The sequence below is a fragment of the Nuphar pumila genome, chromosome 5 (assembly GCF_984573655.1).
Source record: "Nuphar pumila chromosome 5, dmNupPumi1.hap1.1, whole genome shotgun sequence".
NCBI classification, from domain to species: domain Eukaryota; kingdom Viridiplantae; phylum Streptophyta; class Magnoliopsida; order Nymphaeales; family Nymphaeaceae; genus Nuphar; species Nuphar pumila.
This window is the reverse complement of record NC_143253.1, coordinates 67,141,930-67,159,662: the sequence shown is the minus strand read 5'-3', so window position 1 is coordinate 67,159,662 and position 17,733 is coordinate 67,141,930. Positions and strand designations below refer to the sequence as shown.

At 40.4% G+C, this 17,733-nt stretch overlaps 2 protein-coding genes across 2 annotated transcripts; one reads left to right on the top strand and one right to left on the bottom strand.

Moving 5' to 3' along the window:
• The first annotated feature begins 554 nt into the window (after positions 1–554).
• LOC149837733 (protein NEN1-like) lies at positions 555–2,152 on the top strand. The gene is made up of 2 exons (XM_090007481.1): positions 555–1,163; positions 1,583–2,152. The coding sequence occupies exons 1-2, from the start codon at positions 730–732 to the stop codon at positions 1,812–1,814; spliced, it is 666 nt and encodes a 221-aa protein (XP_089863607.1). The 5' UTR covers positions 555–729; the 3' UTR covers positions 1,815–2,152.
• Positions 2,153–3,899: 1,747 nt separating this feature from the next.
• On the bottom strand, positions 3,900–16,872 carry LOC149837732 (ninja-family protein AFP3-like). The gene is made up of 2 exons (XM_090007480.1): positions 15,666–16,872; positions 3,900–4,680 (listed from the first exon to the last, which is right to left on the bottom strand). The coding sequence occupies exons 1-2, from the start codon at positions 16,318–16,320 to the stop codon at positions 4,352–4,354; spliced, it is 984 nt and encodes a 327-aa protein (XP_089863606.1). The 5' UTR covers positions 16,321–16,872; the 3' UTR covers positions 3,900–4,351.
• Between the last annotated feature and the right edge of the window lie 861 nt (positions 16,873–17,733).

Below are 17,733 nucleotides of genomic sequence, written 5' to 3'. Positions count from 1 at the left end.
GGTGTTCAACCCCCTCCCCTTGGAGCAGTAGTGTGCACAGAGGCAGAGCTAGGTGTCCCGCGGTGTTCAACCCCCTCACGAAACAGTTAATTTTTTTTTTTTTTTAAAGCCCAGTCCTAGCTCAGCCTTGATTCCATATGAAATAGATTTTTATTCATTTTTTAGCCCAGTCCAGTCCTAGCCCAGCCATGACTGCAGCCAATAGTTTGATTTGTCCATATGAAATAGATTTTTATTAATAATTGTAGTCATTTTTTATTTTATGTCAAAAAAATTTTTTTTGGGGCGCTGCCCCCGAACCCCCCGACTATCACACCACATTTTTTTTCCTTTTGCTACACCCCTGTTTCCCCCTCCTCAAATCTGAAGCTTCTTTTGGTGCGAACCCTTGATGCTTGCAACTTCAATAGGTCCAAAAAGAAAAAACATGGAGTCAGGCCATTTCGGGACCTCAGATCCATGGATCAGAGATCCCCTGTTTGTGTGAAGGTTGGATCTGGTGTGGGCTTTTGCAGCCAAAACCAAAGTTAAATAATACAAAGCTTTGTGTAAAGCGATGCATTTCAAACTCGATCCTTTGTGAACCCAATTTAAGCTTACATGCGTAAATCCAAATCCAAGTCCAACATAGCATTTCAGAATTTATAGAAAGCTTACATTTTGGTTTGTGTGGGAGGGAGATTGCTGTAGTAGAATGATTAAATGTATTCTGCAATTTGATGAATATTGATGCTCAATGCAACTCTGGCACAGGAGTCCAGTCTTCCAAATGTTTTCACCACAAACAACAATTGGGCGTCTCCAAGTGCTGATCATGAATGTTATGGTGACCGGGTGCAGTTCTTGGAGCCTCACCTTCCTCTCCTATCTTCTGTACATGCAATCCCTGTCCCATTATTCTCTGATGGAAGGGAAAAGATAGGACTCATATACAATGACAGTCCCTTTGGACTACATGCCATGGGTCTAACGATCAGAAGTTTGCCAAACGACGGGCAGCCCAGACTGAACCTAGTGGTTGAGCCATCTGATGAGCTATGTGGATTTCTGCACACGTGTGATGAGCGCGCAAAATATGAATGGTTACAAATTGGCAGCAGCTCAGAGTGGAATCCCCTTTTGATCCGAACAAGTGACTTCCCAAGGCCCGCGATCCGATTACGGTAAGTTCTTAACCAAAAGTTGCAGATCACTGTATCAGGAATTTCACGACGAGGGGAAAATCTCCTATAAATTAGAAAGTTCTGTGCTTTTAAAAAAGCCTTGGAAAATATAGGCGTATATAAGATTTAAAAGTTTAGGAATATGTGAAAGCATTAAAGAAGAATTATACAAAATTTTAGAACAAAGAAAGTGACCCCTTGTATAGTATTTTTAAAGGAAACTTACGCAAATGGTATGCCCTCCGTTCATTTTGACATTGCCTTTTAACGATAAAATTGCAATATTTCAATATATCGCGAGTTTGTTAGGGTTTTTTTATTGCTTACCAAGTATCAGCATTTCCCTACATTTTGAGAAAAATTGCGATATTATCACTAAGGTTGCTCCTAATTTCTATAGTTTCCTTGATCATTTGCAGCATCGACGTCGAACCAGATGGGGAAGCCTTTGCAACCGAGTTCTATCAATACGGTTCAACTCAAAGACTTACTTTCAGGAGTGCCAATGCTTCCGAGCTCAGAAGATTGTTCGACTGTGCAGCTGCGTTCGATGCCTGGTTCAGGTTCGACAGCTATGACTACTACCGCGGGTCTGCCGGCTTGCTGCTGAAAGCACAAAAGATTCTTCTCCATCCAATTCCAGTCCATTAGAGGCTTCAATACTGATGCACAAAAAAAAAGGAGAGTTGGCTCAATCTGCAATATACTTATCAAACCTTGTGAGCTCAGTTAGCTCAAAGCATGTGGCAAGGATTACTAGAATGTGTTTGAAGCAAGCAAGTTCTCTCATTTAGATGGCCCTTCTCAACATGTTTATTGTCTATGGTTATATATGTCATTAGTATGGTATCATTTTCCTTATGTAGCCATGCTTCCCTTTCCTGTACATTTCAAAGCAGTTTGGTTGTGAAAGCTATTCTATGTAGTTGTTTTCTCTGTCTTGCTGTGGACTTGTTCTGAAATCCTGAGTTTGGAAAATGTTTACTTGGACGTAAGGGTGGCAAAATGGTTGTTCTTCTATGATTATGTTACTACTGTGTCTTTCCTCTCGTTCTTCCATTTCCCATGTAAACATCTCATTTTTCTGCAGTTCACTATAATTTGCTTCTAAATAATATTCTGTTAAGTTCTGTTCTCCCTCTCTTTCCCTTTCTTGCCCTAATTTCACAATCTTGTTCAACCAGAATACAAGCATCACGGTAAATCTATATCAACACTCTGACTGATAAACAAACCAGACTGTAAGACCAAGAATTGATATCTTTTAATGCTTTGGAATGTCTGATATCAATGACAAGTAAAATTCCTCCATCTCACCAGAGCCATCATCTACTCAAATCCCAGCGGAGGCCAACAATTAGCTACGTAATTACCGAGAAGTTTCATAACAAAGAAAAAATAGGATTTACCCAATGCAGAAGCTAAAAAGAGATGATGCATGAGAAACTATCAGCAGGATTCCTGAATGCACGGAATATAAATGGAATTTTGATTATCAAATCCAATGATGACACGGCTGGAAGATACCCAGATCCAGGACCCAATCGGCTAGGGCAGCGGGGGGAGGGCTTGTACGGCCAAAGCAGGGAGCGTGTCCCCTTATTTTTTGGCCAGACTTTAAGGGTGTGAAACCCTCTTAAAGGAGGGGTTACGAGGATGCTAATAATGAAAAATGACGAGGCTATTTCTGGAGATCATGATTCAAATTGGAGTCCAATGAAGCTTAACCAAAATTAATTAACTTGTGGATGAGATTAATGAGGGCCTCCTAAATCTATATATAAAGACGTGCATTTCTCTCTTGAGAACTGAATGAAAATATAGATCTCTTTTTATTTCTGTCTTGTTCACGTTTGGATCTCTCTTGCTTTCTCTTTCTAATTCTCGTCTTTATCTTCTCTCTTATATTTTTTATCTCACGTCTCTCTCTAAATCTTGCCCTCCTTTTACTTTTCTCTTTGGTTGTCTGACCTTCCGTAGGTCGAGAGAAACTTCATTTGGGATACTGGGTGCTGCCTAAAATCCAGCCAAGTCTACGTGCGCCAAGCTTGTGATCTAATGTCATAGACCTCATCCCGCGAGTTTAACTTCTTTTGAAAGTCCCTCTCTCGGAGTAAGAATGAATCACCTTCTCTTATCACCTCGCCGAGTTTAAACTCATTATGACCCAATTAGGCTTACTTAAATCCTGCAGTCTCTATAGAAACCCAACAGACTTTAAAAAAAATCTTAAAAATTCTAGTCCAAAATTTTGGACAAGTACTTTCTTAACCAACCCTCCAAATTTCAAGGCTAAATGAGTCTCCATTGCAGAGAACTCAACTTTTTATTTAGAACCATGTCTCTGCCCAAACCTGAATATTTCGATCACTTTAAAAATCTGTATATCCTTGATTTCGCATCCACCGAACCTGAAATTTGAACCAAACCTATAAGTGTTCAGAACTCACTCACCAAATTTCGGATTTTTTTTGCTGCACCCTTAACCGTTAAGCAAAACCGAGTTTTCTTCCAGGACCCTGTATAAATTCAGCAACCCTGTTTACCCAAGTTAACCAAGTTTACTCTTTTCCCTTCCCGTATCTGAACCCTCGGCCCATGGTGGCATCAAATGACAAATATGCTAAAAAGTTTTTCATTCTTAAGTTCTTTTTTTTTTCCTTTTTTTTTTTTTGGAGATATTCAAGACTCCTAATATCATTGAAAAAACACAAAAATGGTAAAAATAAACATTAATTTGCGAGTAAGCACACCAAACATATCACCATAAAAAAAACACCACAACCAACTGACCACAACAAAAAAAAAGTAAACTATACAATTTTGCTAATACAGAAAGAGATGAAACTCGCCTGACCAAAGGGCACAAGTACAAATTTCTGCTGGTATCGAGAACAGGCAGTAGATATTGCATTGTTTTTTTGAAAGGCAAGCTTAGGTTAGGCAGACCCCTACCAGTTATACAACGATACCATTGGGATTCAAACTTGCAACGTCCCAACAGAAGGTGCCGTTCACTAGCTCTCCTACCAGACAAGCGGAGCCCCGTTGGTGGCAGTAGAAATTACATTGCACTTTCCTTTTTTTTCACTTGTCGAGAAATTAAACAAAAACACAATCTTCTCTTCCTTTTTGTTCTCTCAGTTTTTTTTTTCCTCTCTTTCTCAGGAGAAAGGAATGGTGACCCATTACCCCAAGAAAGGGGGGAAAGGATTCACCACTATGTGCCTGAGGGGGTGCTCCACATCACCACCCCCACCGTGCTTTACAAACTCAGCAGGTGAAAGGAAACTACCATGGCATACACATACTATCATTATCTCTCCCCCCTTGTCATATTTATACAGGAATCCCTCTGTCTTCTTTCCATTCTGACCTTCCCCTTTGGTACAAACATAAGGCAGCTCACCCATCATCAGCTTCAATTTTTCAGGAATGCTCTCTTCTCGAGCAACTGAACTTCCCTTGATGCCATGCTGGTTGGCTGGCAATTTTGTGTCCCCATTGCCACTCAATCCTGGAAACAAACAAGTATCAATGGTCACCACAGCTTGGGACAGACTCACATGATTAGATCAATAGAGAGAGAGAGAGAGAGACTTGTAAAATTCACGAGAAAACTCCACTGCTTGAAAATGCAGGCAAGGACTCAAATGACATGCTGATCTCTCATGCATCTAATGTTCCACAACAGGATCCACCCTCATGAGTAAAAGGATCAAGGAACATAATAATGTGGGAGGACGTTAAAAGTGCATTCTCATGCAGGTGAAAGAAAGTTCTAATGAAAAGAGAATAAAGGAGAAACTTATGCCAAAGTTTACACGACGCTCCATATCTCCTTTAAAGAAAAAAAAATTAAGCCTGATTACAATATACTCTTTTAACTCTATCAACTTGAGTCACAATTATATTGCATCTAGATAAACCGTTCTTAAAAAAGAGAGGTTTCTTGTACAAATGAGGGGAAATATCTTTCTCCCAATTTGATGGACATTCTCACAAAATTTACTTCAATTTGCACCGAAACGTGAAGCTCTCGGACATCTCAAAAATGCCCTTAACAACATAATAATTCCATGAAATTGTGACTTTTTGGTTCAATCTTAACATGTTAAAAAGATATGAGAGAGAGAGAGTAGTTACACGTTCGGCAAGAAGTCCACCTAATAAAAGATCACCTACACAATCTCCAAATAGTGATACATTTTCTAGATGAGCACACATTTGGTTATAGAAAAGACTGGCCATGTGATTTATGGGGTTGACCAATCCAATAATTAGTAGCACAAAGCCGTAGTTGGTAATAGCTAATCAAGGACAAAAATGAAGCATTCTCCATGTCAAGCTAATTAGCAAAGGGAACCAGGAAATCATCTGCCTCCAAGAAGAGTATGAGTCGAGACTCGAAACCAAAACTTCCAAAAGGAGCACCAAAACAATGACGACTTAAACAAATCACCTGGCCTTTCTTGATCCCAGAAAACCTATAGAAAGTCCACAATTTAAACAACAAAGAATCAAAGTGATATGAAATGTAATTACTGGTCTGGATTGCACTGTCTGTGGTAATAATGCCAGAAGCCGATGCTTTAGCATTTGTGTTTTACATAAACAAATTTTGGGCACATCAATGCACTGAAGCTAGAGGACTAATGCTGTTCCAGGTAGCAATACACCGGAAACAATGAAGATTTTTAGCCCCTCCAACACTCATGCTTAAGGTCACATGAAGTAATTTGTAGACAATAAACTGGACTGAAGTCAAGATGAGAAAAGAAATGATCTGAAGAGCTATCACAAAACAGATACCTCTTGCACTTACAACTGAGACAATTTGCTGTAATGCAGCCCAATGGATTTACTCGCCTTGATTTCTACCTAGAAGAACTAGTTTGGTAAAACCAATATGATTGAAACGAATAGTACGAATCAGAAATTTGACATATACTTGAAGAAATTATGGCAGAGATGAATCTCTGAGGCCATCGTACCATTAGGGGTCTACAAACAGTTAAATCGGTGGGTGAAGAGCACTGCACAAGCCCCCCACGTTAACAAATTTGAATTGGACCTATTGGAGTCTAAACGTGCCAGTCCTTAGAAGGGAGAAGGAAATTGACAACCAGCAAGAAACAACTCAACTCTAAATCCTTTCTAAGCATGCCCTCAAGGAAAAAAGGTTAGAGGATGACGTACATGGGGCACCTTTTGGCATGGAGGATTAATGGTATTAGCTACTAAAGGATAAAGGACAAACCACCATGAAAATTCCAAAAAAATAAACTGTTTTTTTCATCTAACTTTTAACATAAATTACCAAGGAAGAAACTAAACAAATCAGGAGAAAAAAACAAAATTCACCCATCAGCAACTCAACATACAATCTTGGTCTAATAGGTACACCAACACCGTTTGATCTAGATCTTTTTTTCCATGAGAGCTTGATGTTGTTCTTTTTTCTTTTTCTCTCTCTTAAGGATAAACTGGTGCTTATAAGAATAATACATAAAGTAATCCAAACAATTAAACAATGAGATTATGATAGAAATGGAAAAGTATCTTGCACTATGGGTTCAACAATCCAACGACAAATAATGCACTAAAGAAAATCCTGTTGGACATTTCGGATCTGGGTCCAACCCATAAAGGTGACCCGGTTTGACACTGTTAGTGGGAAATTAATAGGTGTTAGTGGGGTGGAAGTTAAGTGAATGTGAAGAGACCACATTCATGTAACCACCCCTATCTCCTATTATAAAAGGAAGGGTTGGGCTTTATGTACTATGAGAGCTATCAACCAAAAGCCAACCCTATTGCCCACATTTAGGTTATTTTCATTGGGTTCAAGGTCCTGCTCACCATCGACCTAAGGCTTGCGCTCATCGTGGGCGTCGATAGGCTGAGGAGAACGCCGAGCACCCGCACATCGTATCCATGGCATCTACTGGTACATATTTGCATTTAAGTTTTGATTTTACAAATACGTTAACATTAGGTTACGGGCCCACACATCATGTATTCCGTTGGGCGTGTGGGTGCGTCGGGAGCATTTAGTTTTAGTTCGCTGATGTTGGCGTATCCATCTCTGCCCTGGTGTCGATTTCCCGTGCCGCCAACAGTTGCCATCATCGAGTGGGTAGCAGGATCGGGGTCGGCCGCTGTGCAGGAACTAATAAGCTTAGCTGGCGGTCAATGCAGAAACAGGGTTTCCCTGTTTCTACAGTTTTTCCGATTTATGCCACCGCCGACATCTGCCCTGACTCATCTGCAGAGGGACACCATCGACTGTGTGGGGGTCATAAAAAAACCCAAACGCAAGTTGGGGTTTCCACTGTAGCAATGTCCATTGAAACCCGACTATCAGGTGGCCAGGCTGGTGGTGGAGCCCCTCTCAATGTCGGTGTCGATCAAGCCAACAATACACAGTCGCCATGGGATGGCTTTCGTCGGCGGATTCACTGGTGCCAGGGGGGCATTTTCGGCATCTGGGGTGTCATTCCCTTGCAACCGCCGACAGACGGAGGTGGAAGTCGACGATTGATCGCCATCCACCGACCGTCGTCGATGCACTTTTGTCGGCCGCCAGTGGTGATTGCAGCCCTGGCAACCCTCTATAAAAAATAAATAAATAACTGCATCCTTACCTCTCGCCGATGGCACTGGGTGTCGCCGGGGTGCATCGCCAGGGGGGAGGTGACCTTCGTCGACCGGGCATCGGTGTCGGTCACCATAAGATGATGTGGGTCGCTGTGGGGCGACGAGAGGAAGAGATGAGCCTTTCAGGCTTTGGTTTCTCAGAAACCGCAAACAGAAACCAAGGTTTTAAAACTCGCCGAGTCAACTCGGTGACTCGGCTCGGCCCTCCAGCGAGTCAACCCAGCAAGCTAAACTCGGTCTGTGAAGACTCGGTCTGTGAAGACTCGGCTGTGACTCGGTCTGACTCGGGCGAGTCCTGGGATGTTTAAAATTTGCTTTTTTGGGTATTTCAGAATAAAAAAAATTATAATATTATTGAGAATATTGTTGTTACTTTCTTACTTAATGTCTTCAATATGTAAAGAAGACAATCTGTGACTATGATCTAAGGTAAATGTTATTGGATATGAATCTATTTCTAGAAGCATCAGGCAGGACAATATTCAGATTCAACAACAGCTAATTAATATTTTATGATCAAGTAGATTGCTGATTTTACTCTGTTCTACACAATTATATTTTTTGCAGTTTCTTTGCATAAATGCATTTAATATTTTGCTTTAAACTTTACTAACATAACTATATAACAAGGAAGAATTTGGTTTTCTCCTCACACCTTTCCTCCTTGCCCCATCTTTATGAAGGCATAATAGACAAGAAATTGGAACAAAGTCATACATAACTTTGGCCTTAACATCCATAGAGTTCCACGATCTACTTGGTGCTTCTTTATTGTCCTTTCAGACTTCATATTTTCTTTGTATCTCATATCAGCTATACCCCTTTAATCAGAACCAATTGTCCTCACCTTGCCTTATCACATCCAACAAAAATTTCTCTTTTCTGTATAGGCATGTGCATTTTTAATGCATAAAGGCATCAATGTAACTGGAATAAATTGTGCTCTTTCATTCCACATTTCCAACTTATTGCTCATTCATGAGCAATTTATCCACATGCTACGATCTCCTTATTTCAGTTTAACCCAAGATTCTGCATGGAGTCAAAAAACATCTCTTGTTTACTGAAAAACATGGTTTGAGACAAATTATATATTGTTTTTCTTTTAAAATCAAAAGTTAACAAAAGCCGGTCCGAGTCACCGAGTTGATCCGCCGAGTCATGAGTCAATAAAGAACGAGTCGAGTCCCGAGTCATTGGGTTTTAAAACCTTGACAGAAACCCTCGAGTTTTTGTTTTAATGTTGGAACCGGGTTGGGTCGAACGCACCGACCCCATGGCGGTCCCGATCCAGACCCATTTGGGTGGATCGGGTTTGTCGGTTCATCGGGTCGGTCCTGACCCAGGATCGAACCCAGACACATAAGGGTTCTGCGTTTGAGTCTGATCTGAAAGGCTCGGATCCTTCTGAGATGACCCGAATTAGATCCATCTAGCTTTCGGCTCTAGGTCCGCCGAAAGCTAGATGGATCCGAGTCACCGAGTTGATCCGCCGAGTCATGAGTCAATAAAGAACGAGTCGAGTCCCGAGTCATTGGGTTTTAAAACCTTGACAGAAACCCTCGAGTTTTTGTTTTAATGTTGGAACCGGGTTGGGTCGAACGCACCGACCCCATGGCGGTCCCGATCCAGACCCATTTGGGTGGATCGGGTTTGTCGGTTCATCGGGTCGGTCCTGACCCAGGATCGAACCCAGACACATAAGGGTTCTGCGTTTGAGTCTGATCTGAAAGGCTCGGATCCTTCTGAGATGACCCGAATTAGATCCATCTAGCTTTCGGCTCTAGGTCTGATCCGAAGGGTCTCGATCGGATACGGGTGTCCACCGGATCGAAACCGGACCCATTTGGGTTCTGGGTCTGGTCCGATCCAAATATACCGAGTCATGATCCAGAACCAATTGGATCGGGTCAGACCCGGATCTTGTTTGGACAGGGTCAAACCCAAGTTTCTGCTTGGACCGGATCAGACCCAAATCCTGTTTGAATGGGGTCAGATCCGAATCCTATTTAGATCAGATAGGATCTGTAATAGGGTCCAGACACTATTTACACTTAAACTGGATCAGTGATCGAAACTGCCCTTTTCGAGACTGGTTCAGAGCCATTTTTGACTGGTTCCTTTCGATTTTTCACCAGTTCCAAGATGTAGAGACCCTATTAAAAGACAGAGATTTTCTCACTCCGTTATAGGGTTTTATGAGCTTTGGGTCATGTATTATACCGGTTCATTAGGTCTGAAACCGGTTCAGACCCTTAGATGACTGGTTCAGAGCCGTTTCAAACCGGTTTGGGGTATTTTCAAACCGGTTCCAACTTGAGGACCCCGAGTTTTACCCATATGAGTTTGTTTTTGTTATTTTTCATGCTTTATAAGTGTTTATTGTTAAGAAAGCATGACTTATGAATGTTAAATCATGTGTTTTATATTGGTTAAGTTATTTATAATGTTTTTAAGCATGAATTACGACTAAATTTATGATATTTTATCATCAAAATTAGTTTATGCATATAAGTTGAAGCATAAACTTGTATTTTGACGATATAATGTATATTTTGTCATGAATATGCATGCATTCATGTTTGTACACGGGCATGCTCCATAATACGAATATGTTTTCGATAAAAGATCTTGACAGATTCATGCAATCACCAAAGTGATCTAAGTTGTGTTGATTAAGGATTCTTTGAACCGTATTAAGATTCGTTATTATGATTGTGTGTGACTTTATGAAACAAGGATTCTACCCAAAGATAGGTTGTTGTGTTCTAAATTCATACAAGGTGTAATAGTAAATGTGTATTCCAACCCATGAAGCATGTTCGTACCCAAAGGTACAGTGCTGAATTGCATCTGGTTATATGATCTACTAGTTTCACCAACTGAAGTCAATTCCTTGTGAATTGAAGAGACAAAACTATGAGTATTGTCGTTTCTACCAAAGTGGAACGGTAATAGCTCAACTATGCTTGTCTCAGAAAAGGTGAATAATAAAATATCTCACTTTTTACCTTTTCATCATAAGTCTCGTTTAAACAATAATAAAGTCTTCTCTTTCGTTTCTTGTTGTATCAGGTTATTTTCTTATTGACGGTTCTAGTAACATTCTCCTTTTAGACGGATCTAATTTTTCATATTCGAAAGAAATAATGTTGTTTACTCTGGGTTACATGGACCTTGATTTTGCCCTTAGAACTGACGAACCTCCTTCTCTTAAATAGCAGAGTACAACTGAACAGAAGGCAGCCTCTGAGAAGTGGGAGCGCTCGAACAGACTTAGCCTATTGTTTTTGCAATCTCGAGTGGTTAAGAATATTCGAGGCGTCATTCCTCACTGCAGGACAGTGAAAGAATTTTTGGGAGCCATTGAGGCTCAATTTGTCAGTTCTAATAAGGCAAGGGTCAGTACGCTCATGTCCAAATTAGTATCTATGAAATATATTGGTGACAGTCACATCCGACAGCATATTTTGGAAATGAGAAATATTGCATCTTAGTTGAATGATATGAAATTCGCCATTTCTGATTCTTTCTTGGTCCATCTGATTTTGACCTCGTTGCATACTGAATATAAACCTTTTAAAATCTCCTACAACACACATAGCGATGAGTGGTCTTTTAATGACCTTTTGTCCAAGTGTGTTAAAGAAGATGAGAGACTGAAGGGTGAGAGGGTGCTGAGTGCACATATGGCTTCTCATAAGAAAAAACAGAGGTCGGGGCAAAAAAAAAGTTCTTTTAAAAGGAAAAACAAGAAGAAGGCCTTTGGGGTAAGTTCTAACTCTCGAGCAAAAACCAAATCTCAGGCAAGAGGCTTTTTATATAAAGTGTTTCCTCTCTAAAAAGAAGGTAGATTGTTTGAAGCATAAGAAATTACTCGAAAATAAAGGTAATAAGTCATTTATTTCTCATGAGTGCAATTTGATTCATGTTTTATTGCATAGTTGGTGAATTGATTCTGATGCTATGATGAATATTGCAAACTCTTTGCCGGCATTTCTGAACAAAAGGAAACTAACAGAGCATGAAAGAAACATCTTCTTACAAAATAAGATGCGTTCACATGTCAAGAACGTTAGGACCTACAAAGATGTGTTGGAGACAGGATTTATTTTGGATTTGATTGATACATTTTATTTTTCATCCTATAGTCGGAACCTGATTTCAATTTTGAAACTTGATAAATTTGGTTTTAGTTTTAAATTGGAGAACTCCAAGCTTGTTATTATCAAAAATTTTATTAATGTAGGTTCTGCATGTGTGTGTGATGGTTTGTATCGGTTAAAAACCGAATTCCAAATTCAAGAATCTCATTCTATTGAGAACACATTGATTGGCAATAAACGTAGTCTAAAGGAAGATCAATCATACTTGCTTTGACAACGAAAGTTAAGACATATCTCGAAAGAGATAGTCCAAAGACTTGTGAAAAAAAAAATTCTTGGATTCATTGATTTTACATATATAAAGTCATGTATTGACTGCATAAAGACTAAGAAGTCTAATATGTATAAAAAAGATGTCAAACACAACAATGGAAAGTTGGAGATAGTGCATACAGATGTTTGCGACCCTTTGTCACCGTGTTATATGAGTAAAAACTATTTTGTCACCTTTATAGACGATTACTCACAATATATGTATCTCTACTTATTATTTGAAAAATCAGAAGTCTTTCTAGCTTTTAAAGACTTCAAGAAAGAAGTAAAAAAACAAATCGATGAGGTTATTAAGGTTGTCAGGTCTGATAAAGGTGACGAATATTATAATCGTTTCACTGAGATGAGAACAAAAGAAAAGGCTATTAGTGCAGTTTCTGAAAGAGGAAGGCATTCTACCTGAGTATGTCATGTCTGGTAGTGCTTACTAGAATGGTGTAGTTGAAAGAAGAAACCATACGCTTAAAGAAATAGTTTGAGCGATGTTGAATCACTCAAACCTTCTCTTAACCTTGTGGGGTGAAGCTCTTAGGACAGTAGTGCATATTTTGAATAAGGTTCTTACGAAGACTGTTCACAAGACTCCTTACGAGTTATGAACAGGTAGGAAACCTTCTCTATCATATATGCATATATGGGATGTCCAGCTGAAGCTAAATTGTATAACCCACATATAAAGCCTTTGATCCTAGGACGACTAGTGGATTTTTCATTGGTTATCTAGAAAGATCAAATGGATTTAGGTTTTATTGTTCATCTCATACACCTTAGATAGTGAAAACAGATAAAGCGAGATTTCTTAAAAATGGTTATATTGAGATAGATGCATCTCAAAATATTGATTTTGAGGAAATGTAGGATTTAAGTTCTATACCTGTGAAGGAGAAAGACTCAGTTTTTCTTGTAGTTGTTCCTTTGGATAATGTCAGGGAAAGTCCGGTCAATGAACATCAATCCCAAATAGAGTTAGTTATTGAAGAGGATATACAACAACAGGATACAAAAGTTCATTTTGAACCACCTGTAATACTTGTATGGAGGTCTACGAGGACCAAGAAATCTGTTATCCATCCAAACTATGTGATGTATTTACAAGAGTTCAATAATTTCATAGATATTGATGATGATCTCTTCACCTTTGCAGAAGCCATTGAAAGTGAAAGATCAACACATTTGATTAATATCATGAAAGAAGAACTTGACTCTATGGCAAAGAACCGACTGTGAGATCTTGTACCTCAATCTGATGGAGTTAGACCTGTTGGTTGTAAGTGGGTCTATAAAACCAAAACAGACTCTAAGAGATACAAGTCTAGGCTTGTTGCAAAAGGTTTCACACAGATAGAGAGCATTGATTATAATGAGACTTTTTATCATGTCTCAACTAAGGAATCATTAAGGATAATCAAGACCCTCGTAGCTCATTTTGATTTAGAGTTACATCAAATGGATTTGAAAACTACCTTCTTGAATGGGGATCTGAAAGAGGAGGTATACATGCAACAACCTTCTGGTTTTAGTATAGACTCGAATCATTTAGTTTGCAAATTGAAGAAGTCAATTTATGAACTTAAACAGGCCTCCCACCAGTGGTATAAAAAAATTCAATCAAGTAATTATGATCTTTAGATTCACTAAAAACATTGTTGATCAGTGCATTTACAATAAGACTAGTGGGAGTAAGTTCATGATTTTGGTTTTATATGTTGATAATATTCTTCTCGCAACTAATGATTTAAGTCTATTACATGAAACAAGATTTTCTTTCTTCTCATTTTGATACGAAGGACATGGGTGATGCCACATATATCCTTGGAATCGAGATTCGTCGTGACAGAGCTAAGGGTATCCTTAGCCTCTCTCAGAAATCCTATATCCTTAAGGTTCTTAAAAGATATGAGATGGAGAATTGTTCTTCTGGTTTTGCATTCATAGTGAATGGGGATAAATTAAGCTTAAAAGACTGTCCTCTGAATGATAATGAAAATGCTCAGATGGCAACTATCACATATGCTTCGACGGTTGAGAGTTTGCAGTACGCACAGACCTGCACATGACTTGATATAGCATTTGTTGTGGAAATGCTTGGTAGATATCAGTCAAATCCAGGCATTGAGCACTAAAAGGCAGTGAAGAAGGTCATGCGCTATTTACAAGGAATGGAGAATTACATGTTGACCTACAAAAAAGTTAATCACCTAGAGGTCATTGGATACTCTGATGGGGACTTACGAGGATGTCTCGACAGTAAAAAATACATTACTGGATACATCTTTCTATTAGCAGGTTGGTGTTGTCTCATGGAGAAGTGAAAAGCAATCAACAATTGTTGCTCATACTATGGAGGCAAAATTTATTTCTCTAAGAAACTTTATTATGGGTCTTGGTATTGTGAACTTTATTGAAAGACCACTAAAGATATTTTGTGATAATGAAACAGTTGTGTCCTTTTCAAATAACAACAAAAGCTCAACATCGTGTCGACAGATGAAGTTAAAATATTTTGTTGTTAAAAAAATGATTGAGAATCATTTGATATGTATTGATACAATTGGTACAAAGAAAGCAACTGTGAATCTCCTTACTAAAAGATTAGCACCGGGATTGTATTCTCAACATGTAAAGGGGATAGGTTCTTTTGATTCCTTCTGATGTATGACAATACATTATCTGATCACATTTGTAAAAATCAATTGATTCTCTATGACTTTGTGTATTGTTGATTTTGCATAAAGAATCTATCATTTGGTTAAAGAGAATAGCAAAATAACAATATTAAAGGACCAATGGAATGGGTTAGAGACCAACCTATTCATAAAGGTAATCTTAACATGCTAAAGCACTGAAAATGAATGGTATAGCAGTACATGAAAATATGACATTTCATAAAGAAGTGTTCATCTCCATGACTCATATAATTTGTTCTTGTGATACAAGATAACACGTGAACCTACCAAGAATTAAATCAAGATAATGGTATAAACCTCGATTTAGTACACTTTTAGTGTCAATGGGTCAAGTGGGAGAATGTTGGACATTTTGAGTCTGGGTCCAACCCACAAAGGTGAGCTGGTTTGACACATTCAGGTTGTTTCCATTGGGTTAAGGGTCCCACTCACCATCGACCTAAGGCTTGGGCTCATCGTAGGCATTGATAGGCTCAGGAGAACGCCGAGCACCCACACGTCGCATCCATGGCATCTACTGGTACGTATTTACATTTCGGTTTTGACTTTGAGAATACGCTAACAAATCCAACATGCAATTATATACGCAGGAAAAACAATGACAAATCAAGAACAACCTTGCCAAGAAAAATGGTACCATAAAACCAAGTTTTCAATTTTCTCTCATCTACTCAATTTATGGAGAAAAGGAAACAAAAGAGAACGAAGAAATATACCTTGAGCAGGTCGGATGTGGGGATCCGATACACCCGACGAACTGATGCATCGTGAGGACTCCTGAAAATGGCTGGAGAAACCTAAATTCTGACCCCGAACGGAGGGCTCACCGCAGCGAGACACCCCGAGCCGGCACGAGAAATCCGCCGAGAAAGTAGATACACATCCCCTCGATCTCCCATCGCGCTGATTTGGATCCAGGGTTAGTGTTCCATCGACGCTGTTCCCCGATCTCTGCCTCTTGGTTTCCGTCTCCTCAAATGCAGATGCTTCGCCCTTTTCCCGCATCTCTGGTGATGAAAACCCGATCTCCAATGAAGAATCCAGCCACGATTTCTTTGCAGGAAGGGAGGAACACCGTGCGAGCTTGTTCGAACGGAAGGGAAACAGCTCGCCGGACTCCATCACCACCGGATCGGTGATGGATGCCGCCCTGCTGAGTTTCTTTTTCTCCGGGGAGAAGCACCCGCCCAATGACAGTCCGAGATTGAGCTCGGATCCGACAGGCTCTTCGTTCTCCGGCCTGGGAGTCTCCTCCTTGAGGTGATCTCCGGCCTTGAGTTTCTGCAGGAGATCCATCTGGATGCTGATTCTGGAGCTCACGCACCACGTCCCACTCCCGGCGACTAATCGGGAGTCCGACGCATAAGCCATCCGATGATTCTGCAAGAGTCGCTCGGAAGAAGTAGACAGCAATGCTTAAGCTGTGAAATCACGACATACTGGCCAGAATACGAGCAACATCAGTTCAGTTTTTGTGATTTCTCTACTCCTTCAAACCCCAGAATTACACCCCGACCGCCTTAAAAAGGATTTTGCTTCCCCTGTTCCTGTTTCACACGATCCGAGCTCGAACAAAGCGGAAAAGCTGCACCTGTCCTTGTTTCACACGATCCGAGCTCGAGCAAAGATCAAAAGTTCCCCTTTTTCTGTCTTTCTCTCTCGCGCGCGCGCGTGCGCGTTTACCTAGCAGGACGCGCCGGATACTTGGTCGGAAAAACTTGTTTCGCTGCTAGAAGTGCCCAGAAACTCCGATTAACGAACGGAGAAGCACCAAGGTCTTCCGTACACCGAACGCGGGACGGCAGTACAACAGCGAGACCAAGCGGGAAGCTTCCCGTTCAACTGGCGGGAATCTGCCGGCGCCACCGCTACCGTCGGATCTTAGGAAGGAAGGAAGAAGAATACGGACGGAAGGCGGAAATCAGAAAATGAACGGGCTCACAACGAAGTAATCCGCACCGGAACGGATGCCGAAATTGGAGGAGTCGACACGTGTCGGTGCAAGCTTTACAACGGCTGTCCTTTTGACACGTTTCATACAGTCAGCCTTGACTGGCGCGATGATGCTCTCGCTCTCTCTTTTCTCTTTTCTCTCTGTATTTGCGCGAAAAGAAGGTGGGCCGCCACCCTCGAGATTCGGTTGGGCTACGTGTCGAGAAAATAAGGCCTCCCATTGGTTAAAGGGACACGTGATTGCCTCGATCTCTGGTATCATCATCATCTGCCCACTGCTGGTGAGCATCTATTAGGCGCAGACGGGTCTCGGGTCCACCGGAATTTCCATTGAGATCCGTAAGCTTTCAATCTAAATGTACTAGGCGGTTCGATCGATACTTTTCAATCTTGCTGGCTGAATCCTGGCCCTGCCTATTCAAGTAAGTCCGGACCCGGAAACCGTACCTTTTCGGCTTTCCATCATAGTCGGATCAGGCCCCCGGACCATCTGGCCTGTTGTGGATGTGGATCGAACTCAGAACTCATTAGAGTACAAGATTTGGATCTAATATTTTTTTTTTCAAAATTAATTTATTTTCACGTGATTAACATAAAACGAGGGGCCCAGAAGACTCATTTGCCAAGCTACTAAGCAGGGTGTACCCTTTGGTTGGTAGGGAAGGGTTTTTCCTTGGCCTAGCGAAAAAAAAAAACCAAGAAAATGAATAAAAAGAGAATTTGGATATACCAGGCATTGATGTGGGTATGATTTCACGTGCTTACCTGATTCTGAAAGAGATATAACAGGACCCAGCAATATTTGTTCTGTAACTGACTTGAATTTGGAAT